Here is a 16,523-nt window from a genome sequence, read left to right on the forward strand (position 1 = left end):
GGGAGGAAGGCAATTTATATGGAGATGAAAAGCAAATGTTTGGTAAACAAATGTTTTCTGGGCCATCTTTAACAATGGACAGAGGACGTTCATCAAAGTCCTCTGGAGGGGCCTTGGTGGGTTCCTCCCTGTCCATCACACTGAAGTCACATCAAACTATAGTTGTCTATGATGATAGCTCCCTTCTTTTTTAAAATTTATTTTTATTGTTGAAAGTATTACAGATTTCTCCCTTTTTTCTCCAATTGATCCCCTCAATCTCGCACCCATCCTCTCTCAGGCCTTCATATATTAAGTGTTTTAAGAAACTGCCCAACCGTTTTTCAGAGTGGCTGTACCATTTCAAATTCCCATCAGCAAAGTCTAAGTGATCCTGTTTCTCCATAGCATGTGTTATCACTTTTTAAAAATTCTTAGCTATTCTGATATGTATGTAGTGATATCTTGTTCTGGTTTTAATTTGCATTTCCCTGATGGCTAATAATGTTAAACAATTTTCCTTGTGCTTATTTACCATCTATATTTTCTTTTCGATGAAACATCTATTCATGCCTTTGCCCATGGTGTAATTAGATGATATGCATTTTTTAATGTTGAATTTTGAAAGATCTTTTATACATTTTAGATACTAGTTCTTTATTGGAGATGAGGTTTGGCAAATATTTTCTCTCACTCAGTAGTTTATCTTTTCTTCATCTTAACAGGGTCTTGCATAGAGCAGAAGTTTTTAATTTTGATGAAATCTAATTTCCAATTTTTCCTTTATGGATTGTATTTTTGGTGTCAAATCTAAGAACTCTACCTAGCCCTAGATCCTGATTTTCTATGTTTCCTTTCTAAAATTTCATTTTGCATTTTACATTTGGTTCCATGATTAATTTTGAGTTAATCTTTTATGAGATGTGAGACTTAGGTTGAGTTTTATTATTATTATTACTAACTGTACCCGGTCACGCGTTGCTGTGGCTCAGTCTGGTTAAATGGAAAAGAAAGAAAGGAGAAAGCGCACGTTTCTAATATGTTTAATTTCACAATGCTTGTGGGTATACAATATTTTTTGTTGTTCCATTGTCTGTGCAGATATAGAGATTGTCTGGTTTGCCGGCTCTAGAACACGCAACATATAATTGTCCATGTGAGAAGCAATCCGTGTCTAGATCTAAACCGCACCATTCTAAAGACTGGCCCTGAGCTTTGATGATGGTGATTGCAAACGCCAATCGAATTGGGAATTGCAATCTCTTAAATTGAAATGGCATATCCGTTGGAATCATAGGAATGAGGACATCTTCACCTTTGAAAGGTCCTGTCAAGATTGTTGCTTCTACGACGTTGCTCATTAATTTTTTTTTAATATATTTTATTGATATGTTACAGAGAGGAAGGGAGAGGGATAGAGAGCTAGAAACATCGATGAGAGAGAAACATCGATAAGCTGCCTCCTGCACACCTCCCACTGGGGATGTGCCCGCAACCAAGGTACATGCCCTTGACCGGAATCGAACCCAGGACCCTTGAGTCCGCAGGCCGACGCTCTATCCACTGAGCCAAACCGGTTTCGGCAACTCATTAATTTTTTTACTGCGAGCCACGTGCCATTGCAAAGCTTTGGCTGGTTGATATTTAGCAACATGATAATTGGCACGCCAATTTTCAATTGCAGTACGTGCGGTGGCATCCTGGCAGATAGAGTGAATTCAAAAATTCTGTTGGATAATTAACTGCTTCATCTGCTTCCACAACAGTGTCGACGGACTTGTATGTGACTGCCTCGCTTTGAATGTTAGACTGAATAATATTAAGTTCGTAGACGTCTTTGTTCTTGGCCACAAGAATAGCTCGTTCACTCAGCCAATCGTGATTCTTATAATTGGTTTGAATATTGGGAAATACTTTTTCAACCAATTCTTCTTTTGACATCGCTAAATTGCAGAAGTTATGAGGCAATGAAATTCGTCCTGAGGTCAGATCAACCAGCACCTTTCTGTTCCCAATTTCCAGCAATTGATGTGAGAATATCTCAACTGATCATTTTGCAGCTGGACACGCATACTAATGGCTCTGGCGGGTCTCCAAGTTGAGGCAGTTTAATTTTTCCAACGGTGCAACACATTCCTTTCGTTTCTCCATTAAATTTCAGAGCCTTGCAATAAGGACACACTTCAGTCATAGTGCCGATGAGAACATGCTGGCTCAAACTATAATCATCAGCTGGGTTGTACCGGAATGCAAGGCGATTGTAATCGCGTGATTGCTGAGCACGGAGTCGTGTTTGATGCTGATCTGCTGTTTCTCATTGACGTCTTTCAGCCACTCTCAACCTGTCATGTTCATTCTGTTAAGAACTAAGCAGCCAAAACCGGTTTGGCTCAGTGGATAGAGCGTCAGCCTGCGGACTGAAGGGTCCCGGGTTCGATTCCGGTCAAGGGCATGTACCTTGGTTGCGGGCACATCCCCAGTGGGAGGTGTGCAGGAGGCGGCTGATCGATGTTTCGCTCTCATCGATGTTTCTGGCTCTCTATCCCTCTCCCTTCCTCACTGTAAAATATCAATAAAATATATTTGAAAAAAAAAAGAACAAAGCAGATCTGAAGCTGCAGAACGCGATCGCTGCGCTCGCAACCGTGCATCCTCAAGTCTGACTGCACGTCGCTCTGCTGCTTCCTCGGCACGTATTTGAGCCATTCTTTGTCTGTTTTGCTCGTTCGCTGATCCCCGTTCTTCCTCAGTTTGATTTGCAATTACTCGTCGCACTGCTTCTGCTCTGCGTGTACGACGACCTAGGTTTGATCTTCTGTGAGGCTTTATTTGGATACTCACGAAATGAACGCTATGGTAAACAACACAGCTCAATTCCAACGCAATGTCACACAAAATAATTAAATCTAAATGAAAATAAATCGAAGTCTATGACAATTCAATTTAAGAATGCAATCCGAAACATTGAAATGGAATCGTAAAATATTTAGTATAGCATGTGTTACTTTTACGTCCAACAGATGGCATTGTTTTTCAAAAAAAGCATGTTTTTACCTGTCACAGGTGTGACATCTATATAATAGTAGGTATAAGGTATATAAAAATACACGCGTATTCAAATGCAACGTTGTGTCAAAATTTCAAAGCAATCAGTGAAGAACTTTCGGAGATTTAAGATTTTGAACAAACAAACATTTACATTTTTATTTATATAGATTACTAGAGGCCTGGTGCACGAAATTCATGCGTGGGTACAGTCCCTAGGCCTGGCCCACAGTCAGGGCCATCTTCTCCACCTGCCCACAGCCCGCCCCGCCTCCCGCTGCCACCCACCCCCGGTTGCCATTCACCATTGGGTGATCAGTGGGTGCCTGATGGTTGGGGGAAGGGACCAAGAGGTCGGCTGTTCCCACCCGCACGCTGGCCCCACCCCCGCCACAGGTGGCCATCAGGCGATCGGAGCCTGCCGGCCAGAGAAAGAGACTAAGAGGTGGTCAGTGCACCTCATAGTGACTCGTCCAGCAGTCGTTCTGGTGTTAGGGTCAATTTGCATATTACCTTTTTATTATATAGGATAGAGGCCTGATGCATGGGTGGGGGCTGGCTGGCCTGCCCTGAAGGGGGCCCCAGATTGGGGTGTGGGGGTCCCCACTATGGGCGGGGCCAGCAGGGGCGAGGCCGTGGGTTTGCAGGCCAGCCCCACCCCTGATCGGGGTGGGGGTCCCTGCTGGAGGTGGGGCCGGCCTGGACAAGGGGCCACAGGCGGTTTGCAGGCCGCCCACACCCCCAGCTTTGTCAGGAAGGACATCTGGAATGAAGTCCAGTCTATCCGGTCTAATTAGCATATTACCCTTTTATTAGTATAGCTTATTATTATTACTATTTGTCTATGGATGAGTGTCCAATAGTGCCAATACCATTTGTTGAAAAGGCACTTTCCTCCACTGAATTGCTTTTGCATCTCTGTCAAAATTTAACTGGGCATTTTTATATGCGTCTACATTTGTATTCCCTATTCTGTTTCATTGATATATGCATCTATCTATTCATCAATACTGTAGTCTTGATTATTGTAGTTATATAATAAGTCTTGAAATCAGGTAGACTGAGTCTTCTCACTTAAAAAAAAAAGTATTTTAAGCTATTCCAGTTTTTTGTGAGTGAATGTAAATGATGTTGTATTTGTAATGTCAGTGTTCACATGTTCAATGCTAATACATAGAACTACAACTAATTTTTATATTTATCTTCTATCTTGCAACCTGTTGAACTATGTCTTAGTTCTAAGAGGTGTTTTTTTTGTGTGTGTGTGGATTTCTTGGGATTTCCTATGTAGACAAATATTCCAACTGAAAATAGAAACAGTTTATTTCATCCTTTCTAATCTATATGCAATTTCTTTTGCTTGACTTATTGAACTGGCTAAAACTTTGAGTACTATGATAGTGACCTCCTTTAACTGGTGCCTGATCTTAAGAGGGAAATACTACCTTTCATCACCGTTAAGCATAATGTTAGCTGTAGATTTTTTTTTTTAGATGTTCTTAAGTTATTTTTCTGAGGGTTTTAAAAATAACATGAGTGCTGAATTTTGTCAAATGCTTTTTCTCCATTGATTAATTTGATTATATAGGTTTTTTCTTTAGTTTGTTAATGTGGTGGATTCATTGATTTTGAAACACTAAGCCAGCCTTGCAACCCTGAAATAAACCCCACGTGATCACTATAACATAACTTTTTACATATTGCTGAGTTCTATTTGCTAATATTTTAAGAATTTTTATATTCACATATTGTGTAGTTTTTCTTTTCTGTAGTATCTTTGGTTAGTTTTATATTTGAGTAATACTAGTTTTAATTCCTCCTCTTCTATTTTTTGGAGATATTGTGTGGAATTGCTGTTAAATATTATTTAAATGGTAGAATTCTCTGGTAAAACTACCTGGACCTGGAGACTTCTTTTTGGGGGAGCTTTAAAATTACAAATTCAATCTCCTTAACAGTTTAGAGGGCTATTCACATTACTTATTTCATACTAGAGGCCCAGTACACGAATTCAAGTACACTGAAAGGAAATTAGAAGAAATATTTTAATATCACTATTCACCCTTTCTGTATAATAGAAGTGTCAACCAAATTCACGATTGACAATGACAGATCAAAACACACGCAAGCGATTGGTGCCAGTGAGAGCTTTATATATCTATAGAGAGAGAAACTTGCTTAATTAGACCTGCTTTCTGATGTAGCTAAACTTTTTTCCAGCCCAGTGAAGCACCCTAACTTCTCTTTCAGGTAATTGTCAGCGAAACGGCAATAAATATCAACACGAAGCATAGTATTATTATAGATCATGGAGGAAGAACAAAGGGTTTGACTATATTCTGTGCAGTGAGAAAACCTGAAGTCATTTTCAAGGTCCATGATTTCTTACTTCTTTTCAGTCGGGTCAAGTTTCTAAACTTTTTAAATATCTGTTTTCTGACTAATGAAAAGAAAATAGGATTCTACCAAGTCTCCTACCCACCTACTCCAGGACTTCCATGAGGATCAAATGAGATTGAGGCACAGGAAAATGTTCACAGATATTTGGTAAAGTGTAAAATGTTTGCACCTGGCTATAAAGCAAGTTGTGTTCCTGGGCTGAAGAAACTCCAAGGAGGCTAGTTGCTAGGGAGAGGAAGCCAGGCGTTGCTATGTGATGTCATTACCTGGTGCCCACAGCCACTGTTTCTGGGCTGGGCTGGGTTGTGGGCCACATTTTGCGCCATGTGTTCTCAACAGCATCGGCTGTGATTTGGTGGGGTGTAGCTCCAGGGTGGTGGCGGGGCCTGTGTCGCACTTGGGGGAAGCCAAGTGTTGCTTTGTGTTGCCAGGTCTGTGGTGTTGTTTCTCTGTAAATGGCCAGTGCATATCACAGAAGCTCCTGCGTTGAGCGACTGCCCCCTAGTGGTCAGTGCACATCATGCAACTGGTCAGATGGTTAGACACTTAGTATATTAGCCTTTTATATATATATAGAAGATTGGGTTAGATAGGATAACTTGTATTTTTGAGGAAATTGTTTATTTTGTTTAAGTTGTCAAATTTACATTTGTATAGTTATTTATAGTATTCCCTAATTATTCTTTTGATGTTTGCAGGGTTTGTAGTGGCATCACATATTTTAGTCTTAATACTGATCAACTGTGTCTTCTTTCTTTTTCTAGGACACTTATTCTTTCCTCTGTCCCACACAGTCTGCTGCTAAGCCCATCCACTGAGGTTTTTTATTTTTATTTTGGTTATTCTCTAGGTTCAAATTTAGCCACATGGTTTTTCTTTAAATCTTCCATTCCTTTGAGGAGACTATTTTTTCGCTGAGATTTTGTTTTCATTTGTTTGAAGTGTGTTCATAATTGCTCACTGAAGCATTTTCATGATGACTGCTTTAAAATCTTTGTCAGGTAATTCTAAAACCTGTCAACTCTATGTTGGCATTTATTGTCTTTTCTCATTTGAGATTTCCTGATTCTCTGTCTAATGAATGATTTTCTATTGAAATCTGTATATTTGGGGTATCATGTTATGAGACCCTAGATCTCACTAAGTCTTTGGTTTTAGCTGGCTTCTTCTTATACCACTCTGGCAGAAGAAGGGAGAGATGCCACCTCATCACTGTCAGGTAGAGGCAGAAGTCCAGGTTCCCCACTCTGTTAATTCCTGAGAGGGGTGGGGGGCTCTCCTCATTACTCCTTAGCAGGGTTGGGAGTTCTGGCTCCCCACCAGGTTTCCACTGATACTACCCCCTTAGCTGGGTACAGCAAAAGTGCTTCCTTACTATTCCCGACATGGCATCCAGACACCACGAGGGTGGGGCGTGGACCTCCATACTACATGGTAGTGAAAAGTTCTGACTCTCCACTAGGCCTCCTCTGATACTACCCAAGTGGGGAAGGGAAGTGTTTCTTACTGTGGATCGGACAAAAGTCCTGGCTCTCCCATATGGTCAACACTGATACTGCCTGTTGGAATGGAAGTCTTGGCTCCCTACTTAGCCTATGACATCATACAGGAGGGAGGGTGAGGGACCTCATTACAACCTGGCAAAGGTAGAAATTGAGTCTTCCCACTTGGCCCTTGCTGGCATGACTGAAGGTAGGCACAGTTTCTTCTATGGTGTTGGGCTGGAGTAGGAGTGATTATAGTCTAACAGTTTTGGTCTTGCTAGGCAGCCCCTTTCCTGGTCCTCTAGCTAGAGAGAGCAAACTCTGTTAGAGCTTTTTTATATGTGCCTGTTGGTGTTTCCAGGTTGTCAGCTTCTTTAGCTCAAGTTGGTATATAAGAGGGGAGGGGGAAACAAAACCACCAAACCTCAAGGAACTCACCATTAAGTTGTTCCTTGGGTGCCAAAGTCCCTAAAACCAGTCAGTCTTCCTCTCTCTACCTTTCAGAGTCTTACTATGTTTTCTGTACATATCATTTCCATAGTTTTTAGTTGTACTTACCTGGAAGAATAGGGAAAAATACATCTACTCCATCTACCTAGAAAAGAAGTCCTCAACTTGTTTTTTAGACAAGTTCTTTTAATAACATTAAGCATTTTTATAACTATAACCTGTTTCTTTGTGGCTGAGTTCTCTTATCTATACCAATAAAACATAACTGTATTTGATTACTAAATTACATTTTGCTATCTGTCACCTTGCACTTTAGCATTTGTATTTTCTGGATTCTCTCCCTTTAAAATAAAACTACTCAATGAATGGGCCACCACCCTTCAATAGCTATGTTTGGTTTGAATCTGAACAAATTTAAGCAAAAGATTAAGTAAATATTAACAATTTTTAAGACATTTATAAAAGCAGTGGTAATTGTGGGGAAGCACAGGACTTGGTTGGAAAGTCTGTAACGAGCAATCTCTGAAGGGTCGGGGGCCTCTAGGAGGACCTTGCCGAAGGCGGAAGCCCCTGCCTTGACTTTTCCAAACTAGTCCAAACTTCCAGGTGTTTTGCTAAAATCTCTATTTAATCTTTTAGACCCGACCTTGTAGAAGAATGTGCTTTCTCAAGGACACTTACCCTGTTGATTGTATCTAGAGGTTAATTTTAGTTCAAGCTGTTTTGACAATAAAAGCCTAAGGAGGCAGGTGAACAGGGCTTTTTGCTCCTAAAGCAAAACAGCCCCTTAGCCTCTCTTCACAGAAATGTGTGTCAGAGTAATCATTCATCCATCACTCAGGGTCTGCCTGTCAGCCCCAGCAGGTAATGTTTTAAAATATTCATTTTCAAAGATGTTTAATAATTTAAGATCTCATAAAACTCTAGCTCAAACAAAGACATTTTGAGTAATTACTTATGTGTAACTTGATGCAATTTTGTATTCCATTCACCTACTGATATTTTCTTATATTATAATCAAGCATTTAACCAAAATATATTGGTCACCACTCTCCCTACCCTGTTATATGCCAAGCACTGTGCTACCAGCACAGTGGAAATAACAACATGAACAACATCATCAGGTGTCCTACTCTTACATTCTTCTGAAACTTTCTGAGAAAGTGATGTATCAAAGCAGTGCTTTCTCAGACTTTTCTACCACATAACCCAAGTATGAAGAAGCCCAGAGAAATCAAAGTAGAATAGTCTACTCAATCTTAAAAGTTTCCTGATTAATCCTTAAAACTCAGAGGAATAGTACTAGCAATGATATATCCACATTTAATTTAAAAACATTTTCCCTCAGAAATATCTTTAAAATCAAAAGTAACAATTTGATAGAACAAAAAAGGAAGATATGTAACATTCTTACCATGATTTCTATACCCCTGACCCACCTAGACCTCAGTCTGAGTGTCATTCTATTAGAGAACAATTCTCTAATACACTGTATAAAATAGCAATTCCACATGTACCTCTCTTGGCATCCATGACATGCTTTGTCATAATTTTCTTCATAATACTTACTATAAAATGAAAATTTACGCTTATATGATTATCTACTCTTCCCGGCTAGAACATGAGCTCCTTAAAAGCAAAAACTCTGTATTTGGTTTACTGCTGTATTCCCAGTACCTAGAACAGTGCCAAACATATTCAGCATTCAATAAATATTTGTTGAATATTTATTTAATAAACAAATGAGAATCATACAAGTTCTCACTTTTATTTCTTATATAAGAAAGCAAATTCCTGTTTTACATATTTCAGAATGTCCATCTATGATATAATATTAAAGTTTTGAAAATCACCTATTACAGCTTTCCTACGCCTGATAAACATTTTATTCTAACATGTAGCCAATAAAAATTTATTCTTTAAGAGCTTGAAATCTTTATCCCCTATTTTAATGATCTCTATGTTTGTTCACATAAGTTTAAAAAATTCTCTGGAAGTCTTATAAATTCTTTGCATAATATTTAGCTGGGAAATGAGAAGAAAGATGTAAAATATAGGCAGAAGAAACTGTGACTGGATGGGTATTAAGAAACAAATCCGGTGATATTGAAGATGACACCACCAGCTTTGCTAATGGAACATGTGAGAAATAACATGATTGTAATTCTATCTTTTCCACTGATTGCTGAAGATTGATTACCAAATTGACTAGACCAGTGGTCGGCAAACTCATTAGTCAACAGAGCCAAATATCAACAGTACAACGATTGAAATTTCTTTTGAGAGCCGAAAACCGACTTCTGCGCATGGGCCACGAAGTTTCAATCGCAGTGTACATGCGCGCCCGCACGTGGTATTTTGTGGAAGAGCCACACTCAAGAGGCCAAAGAGCTGCATGTGGCTCACAACCGCAGTTTGCCGACCTCTGGACTAGACGTATCTTCCTTTCCATGTCTTGGTTACTGAACTACACAAATTAAGAATGTCTGCTTACTTTGGATTACTAAAGTGACAAACTCTAGACCTGCTCTATCCAATTCAATAGTCATTAGCCACATGTGGCTACTGACACTTGAAAATGTGGCTAGAATGACTGAGGAACTACATTTTTTAATTTTTATTTAATTTCCATTTCAATGTAGAAGCAGCACTGAACACAAACTTTATTGTTTTGGTAGAACTACACTGCACTTTTAACTGGTACACTGCATAACTTACTATTGTATTTAGTAGTACACGTGCAGTTCTTACTCTTTTAATGCAGCTACCAGAAAATTTTAAGCAAGATATGTGGCTTGAATCATATTTCTATTGGACAGCACTACTCTAGAACAATGGTCCACAACTGGGGACAATTTTGTCTCCCAAGAGACATCTGGCAATATCTAGAAACAATTTGGGTTGTCACAACTTAGGAATTACAGTGGCATCAGTGAGTAGAGGTGAGGGATGTTACTAAACATCTTACAATGCATGAGATAACTTGTTTAGGAAACAAAACATATTTAACCACCACCAGCACCAAAACGACCTCATTTCTCTTATCAGAATACAACTGAGAAAAGTATCCAGACCACAGGAAGTAATGAGGGAGATAATATGGATGACCTGGTGGTTGATGTTACCACAAAAGGCTTTTGTAGAAGATGAAGAATTTGTTATCATAGAAGGCTGGTAATATTTTAAAAGGCAAAAACAAAAGGATGAGAAATACATTTTCTTTTCTTTTTTTTATTGTCTAAAGTTTTACATATGTCTCCTTTTCCGCCGCTTGATCCCCCCAACCCCCAGCCATTCCACACCAGGCAAGCCCCCACCGCCGCAGTATCTGTGTCCACTGGTTATGCTAGTATGCCTGCATACAAGTCCTTTGGTTGCTCTCTACCCTGCCTCCCTGCCATTTGTCTCTGATCTATTCTTATTCATCAAATTGTTGATCATTATATCCCACATATGAGTGAGATCATGTGCTATTTATCTTTCTCTGACTGGCTTATTTCGCTTAGCATAATGCTCTCCAGTTCCATTCATGCTGTTGCAAATGGTAAAAGCTCCTTCTTTTTATAGCACTGTAGTATTCAATTGTGTAAATGTACCACAGTTTTTTAACCCACTCATCTGCTGATGGGCATTTAGGTTGTTTCCAAATCTAGCTATTGTAAATTGTGCTGCTATGAACATAGGGGTGCATATATCCTTTCTGATTGGTGTTTCTAGTTTCTTGGGATATAGTCCTAGAAGTGGGATTACTGGGTCAAATGGCAGTTCTATTTTTAGTTTTTTGAGGAAACTCCATACTGTCTTCCACAGTGGCTACACCAGTCTGCATACAGACCAATGGAACAGAACAGAGAACCCAGAAATCGACCCAAGCAAGCCATTATGCTCAATTAAAATTTGACAAAGGAGGCAAGAGCATACAATGGAGAAATACGTTTTCTTTTACTGTTTGTGTAAAGGAAAAAACTACTAGCAACAACATGCATATGAGAGTGACAAATCTCAGGCTAGTAAGGACTGGAAATCTATATAATAAAAGCCCAAGCGACCATTACGGCGGAATGACCAAAACAACCAGTCACTATGATGCGCACTGACCACCAGGGCGCAGATGCTCAATGCAGGAGCTGCCCCCTGGTGGCCTGTGCACTCTCACAGAGGGAGTGCCACTCAGCCAGAAGCCGGGGTCATGGCTGGTGAGCGCAGCTGCCATGGTGGGAGCCTCTCCTGACTCCATGAGAGCACTACTGAGCAGGCACAGCAGGCACAGCGGGCCGGGATGAGCGCAAGTGGCATGGCGCCTGGCCCCAATTCGGGCTCCTCCCTGGCTATCTGTCACTTGGCACACTGCTACATCCCCTGAGGGGTTCCAGACTGCAAGAGGGATGTCTGCCTGCCGGCTTAGGCCCGATCCTGGTGCCATTCTCTGTAGAAGGCAGTCAGTCTGAACAACTCAGTGACTCAGGGAAACACACGGAACTCAGGGTGAGCCTGCCTCCACACTTCACTTACCTACTCAATGGTGTTTGCAGGACATACCGTGAGGCCCAGCCCAGCAGGCCATGCAGCAGCATAAGGCCATCCAGCCATAAGCCGGCAGATGGCCATCTCCCAAGGGGTCCTGACTGCAAGAGGGTGCAGGCTGAGCTGAGGGACCCTCCTCCCCCAGTGCATGAATTTTGTGCACTGGGCCTCTAGTAATGTAATAATTTAGAGAAGGAGGTCCTGAGGCCTTAAGCTAAGGATACTGCAGCTCAGAAAGAACAAATGGAATAATTATCCCTTAATATTTTGAAAGCATTTTTTCTTTAAACATCCTAATCATATACAGCATATAAACATATGTCAAGGATGATAAATAAGGATTATGATATATTTAAATTTTTTAAGTAGATAATAATTTTCTTATTAATCAATAGTGCCACATAAGAACAAGTCTCAAGCTAAGGTTGAAAAAGGATTTTAGGTATATATTACCGTTCTGTGTCAAGTGCCTCCTCATTTTTCATCCATCTAATGGTTGGAAGAGGAAGTCCCGAAGCAACACATGGCAATACTGCACTCTGACCAATGATTCTGACTAGGGAAGAAGGTTGTTTCAAAAATACCAAGTTTGATGTGACGTCAGAACCTAAGAAAAAAAATTTTTTTAAATAAAAGATAATGATTAAGAAAGCACTTTACAACTTCAATGATGAAAATGACAAATTCATATTCAGTCTGTGTGGTTTTATATAGTAAAATATTTTAAAGCAAATTGACACCAGAAAATTTCATTTAAATAAGCAAACATCCTATCTAATGAAGAGGGGATATGCAAATTAACTGTCACTCTACGACAAATATGGCGGCGACCCAATCCCATCAGCCCCGCCGCTGGAGTGCCCAGTCCTGTCAGCCCCGCCGAGGAGGAGCGGCAACCAGAAGCAAGGACTTGGCGGTTCCACTGACTCCAGAGCTCCTGGCAAGTGTCTAAACAATAGGATGGACGCAGCAGTCCAGTTTCCTTCGGCTGCAGGAAGATGGATTGCTGTTGTGACTGGAGTGGTTCACTTGGGCTGCCTGGCGCTCAGCACAGCCAAACAAAAACCCGGCCAGAGCATCCGGAGCGGCTACTGGGTCACAGACGCTCCCTTTTCTCTCAGCAGTCCTGCCACAACCCAAAAACTCCACAGCTCCAGCCTGCACCCAGGAGTCATGATGCTCCCATCACTCACTGCTGCCTTTTTTTTTAAATCACCATCTGTGGCAGCCTCTGTGGCCGACACCACCACCACCACCACCTCCACCAGCCTGTGCGGTTCGTGCGATCCCCAAATAAATAACCCAAGTCAGAAGTTAAACCAGCGCCACCAGCCTTATATACCCAGCTGAGCACCCCTCAGCCCCGCACCGCACCGCAGGCCCCGATCCCGCACCTCGCCCGGAGAGGTAGAGCTACAGCCAAGTGCCAGGCAGAGGTGGCTGGCTGGTGGAGCATTCCCATGCACCAGGACTAGAGCCCTCGCTCCCACGTGCAGCAAAGTTTTCTGGAGGAAACATGTTCCTGGGCCCCCGGACCCAGTTCCAGATCCCCAGAGGTGACCCAGGCTCAGAGATGGTGGCTCCCAGTGGGGTAACAGGGAGAGGGCAGCTTGGAAAGCGGCGTAAACAGTGCTGCCAGTCAGTGCTTCTGCTGCAGCTTTTGCCACACGATCCTAAGGGGGCTGCTCCGTGTTTGCAGCGCAGCAATAGAGAGAGAGCATGATTTAAAAAATTGTTTTTAAGTCCTACCGAAATAGATCTGCCTGCGCTCACAGATACACACGTGTATTTTGGGGAGCTTAAAAGTTCAGAGTTTTTGCAAGTAGGAAAACGGTGTGTTTCAACCTTCTATCCAGCCTTCCCATGTCTGAAACACTCCCTTCCGTTTAACCCTTTCCTTATAATCACACACTTGACAATACCATGCTCAGTTGATGTCTTGAATATATAATATGCTCACAAAACTCTAAGGGCTTGAGTATGTGTGTGATTTTAATTACGAGGGAAAAAGTAAATTCCTAGCAAGCACACTGTACCAGAAGGAAGTTATGGATATTTTTCCCCACTATGTCTTGGAAGAGAATTTCCTGGTTTCTTTTTGTCTTTCTAATGTGATACATGTCGGGCAACTGCTGCCACCCTCCAACTCCCCACCTCCCACCCCCAACTAAACTAATGTCGCTATTGGTTTGTTGAAATATGAATCCGTCAATAACTTTGCATGAATTTAAATGCCTCACCTAACCCTTCTTTGTCCCATTTCCATCAGGGCTGTCAGGGGAATTTGGGCAAGCCCCCAGCCTAATGCCAATTTCACAGTGTGATAACTATTTGTATAACTAGAGGCCCGGTGCACGAAATTTGTGCACGGGGTTGTCCCTCAGCCCAGCCTGCACCCTCTCCAATCTGGGACCCCTGGAGGGATGTCCGACCCACCGGGATCGGGACTAAATGGGCGGTCGGACATCCCTCTCACAATCCAGGACTGCTGGCTCCCAACCGCTCACCTGCCTCTGCCTGATTGCCCCTAACCACGTCTGCCTGCCAGCCTGATCACCCCTAACCACTCCCCTGCCAGCCTGATCAACGACTAACTGCTCCCTGGCCAGCCTGATTGCCCCTAACAGCCCTCCCCTGCTGGCTTGGTCACCCCTAACTGCCCTCCCCTGCCAATCTGGTTGCCCCCAACTATCCTCCCCTGCAGGCCTGGTCGCACCCAACTGCCCTCCTCTGCTGGCCCGGTCACCCCTAACTGCCCTCCCTGCTAGCCTGACCGCCCACAACTGCCCTCCCCTGCAGGCCTGGTCCCCTCAACTGCTCTCCCCTTCAGGCCTGCCCCCCCCCAACTGCCCTCCCCTGCTGACCTGGTCTCCCCCAACTGCCCTCCTCTGCCAGCCTAGTCACCCCTAACTGCCCACAACTGCCCTCCCCTGCAGGCCATCTTGTGGTGGCCATCTTGTGTCCACATGGGGGCAGCCATCTTGTGTCTTGGAGTGACGGTCAATTTGCATATTACTCTTTTATTAGATAGGATTATCTGTCACCCATTTGAAAGAAATACGATCTGTCCAATTTTCCTTTTTATATCCAACATTTAACAATAGGCTGGACACATAGTAGGAACTCTGAAACTGACTGATTTCTTTAGCACAATAATATACTCAATCTGAAGTTTCTCCATTATCCCCATTAACATTTTTCCTACTTAAGTTTTTCAAAATGTCTCCCCCCACCCTTGGCCCTCCTCTACCCCACTCCATGCCCCTCCTCAGGCCTTCACTGAATATAATCTGTGTCCATGCAAAATATCTTTTCATAATGGCTACCTCTACCTATGTCATTTTGCCTGCCGTCGAAAACTTTTAGGGCATTTTGAGGACATTTCCAAAGACAAGGTACTCTTGGGATACTCATTTTAAAGCCATAGATTTACATTGCTTGATTCTTTTAAAGAATTCCAGACATTTATTAACTCTTATTTATCCTTCTAGATTTTAGCTTAAAGTTCTTAAGAAGGAGAAAGTGGAAGCCATATTCACATTTTTTTTGAAAGGAACATGAGCTAAAGAACAAGTACCTATCATTGATGAAGAATTTTCCCATCCCTCTCTATTCCCTTCTATTCCCAGTAAATTTTCTTTAGTCTGTACCAGTGAATCATATGGTTGAAATATGTTTACTACCACATTAAATTCATTAATTTCACAATTTTGATACCTTCTTAGCAACAAGATGATTTATGTTCAACTTTATCCACCACATAGAATCATTTCTCTATATTTTATTTGCAAAAAAAACACACATCCAGCCCTAACCAGTTTGGCTCAGTGGATAGAGCGTCGGCCTGCGGACTGAAGGGTCCCAGGTTCGATTCCGGTCAAGGGCATGTACCTGGGTTGCGGGCACATCCCCAGTAGGGGGCGTGCAGGAGGCAGCTGATCGATGTCTCTCTCTCATCGATGTTTCTAACTCTCTATTCCTCTCTCTTCCTCTCTGTAAAAAATCAATAAAATATATTTTAAAAAAAAAAAACAAAAAAAACACACATCCTGTATTCCAATATCTTATATAATAAAAGACTAATATGCAAATCGACCGAACTACAGAACCGGTCACTATGACACGCACTGACAACCAGAGATGACGCGCACTGAACACCAGAGGGCAGACGCTCAATGCAGGAGCCACCCACTGGTGGTCGGTGCACTCCCACAGGGGGAGTACCGCTCAGCCAGAAGCCCTGAGCTGGGCTCATGGCTGGCAAGTGCAGCCACAGTGGCAGGAGCCTCTCCTGCCTCCACGGCAGCACTAAGGATGTCCGACTGCTGGCTTAGCCCACTCCCCGCATCAGACATCCCCCAAGGGCTCCCGGACTGTGAGAGGGCACAGGCCGGGCTGAGGGACACCCCCTCTTCCCCCAGTGCATGAATTTCATGCACCGGGCCTTTAGTTTCTTAAATAACTTTTATGTGCAAATCACTGTGCCAGGTCTTCTGGGGCCTTAAAGATGTGTAAGTTATAGCTTCTGTCTTCAATGTACTTACTAGTTAACAGAGGGAGGTGTGACATGAATCCTCTTTACTTTAAAATATAGGAATAAGCAAATGCCTTATGACTGGAACAAACAGAGAAGAGACTGAG

The 16,523-nt window shown here is 42.3% G+C and overlaps 1 protein-coding gene across 14 annotated transcripts in view; it reads right to left on the reverse strand.

The window, feature by feature from the left end:
- Nucleotides 1–16,523, reverse strand: part of NEO1 (neogenin 1) — a 352,200-nt gene that overhangs the window by 239,570 nt on the left and 96,107 nt on the right. For all 14 annotated transcript variants that reach the window (XM_080657714.1, XM_080657720.1, XM_080657718.1 and 11 more), the window contains one exon: nt 12,336–12,489. In XM_080657714.1, coding sequence (XP_080513840.1) covers nt 12,336–12,489 — 154 coding nt within the window. The remainder of the gene's footprint in view (nt 1–12,335; nt 12,490–16,523) is intronic.

This window comes from Plecotus auritus (assembly GCF_963455305.1).
Source record: "Plecotus auritus genome assembly, chromosome: 1".
NCBI classification, from domain to species: Eukaryota; Metazoa; Chordata; class Mammalia; order Chiroptera; family Vespertilionidae; genus Plecotus; species Plecotus auritus.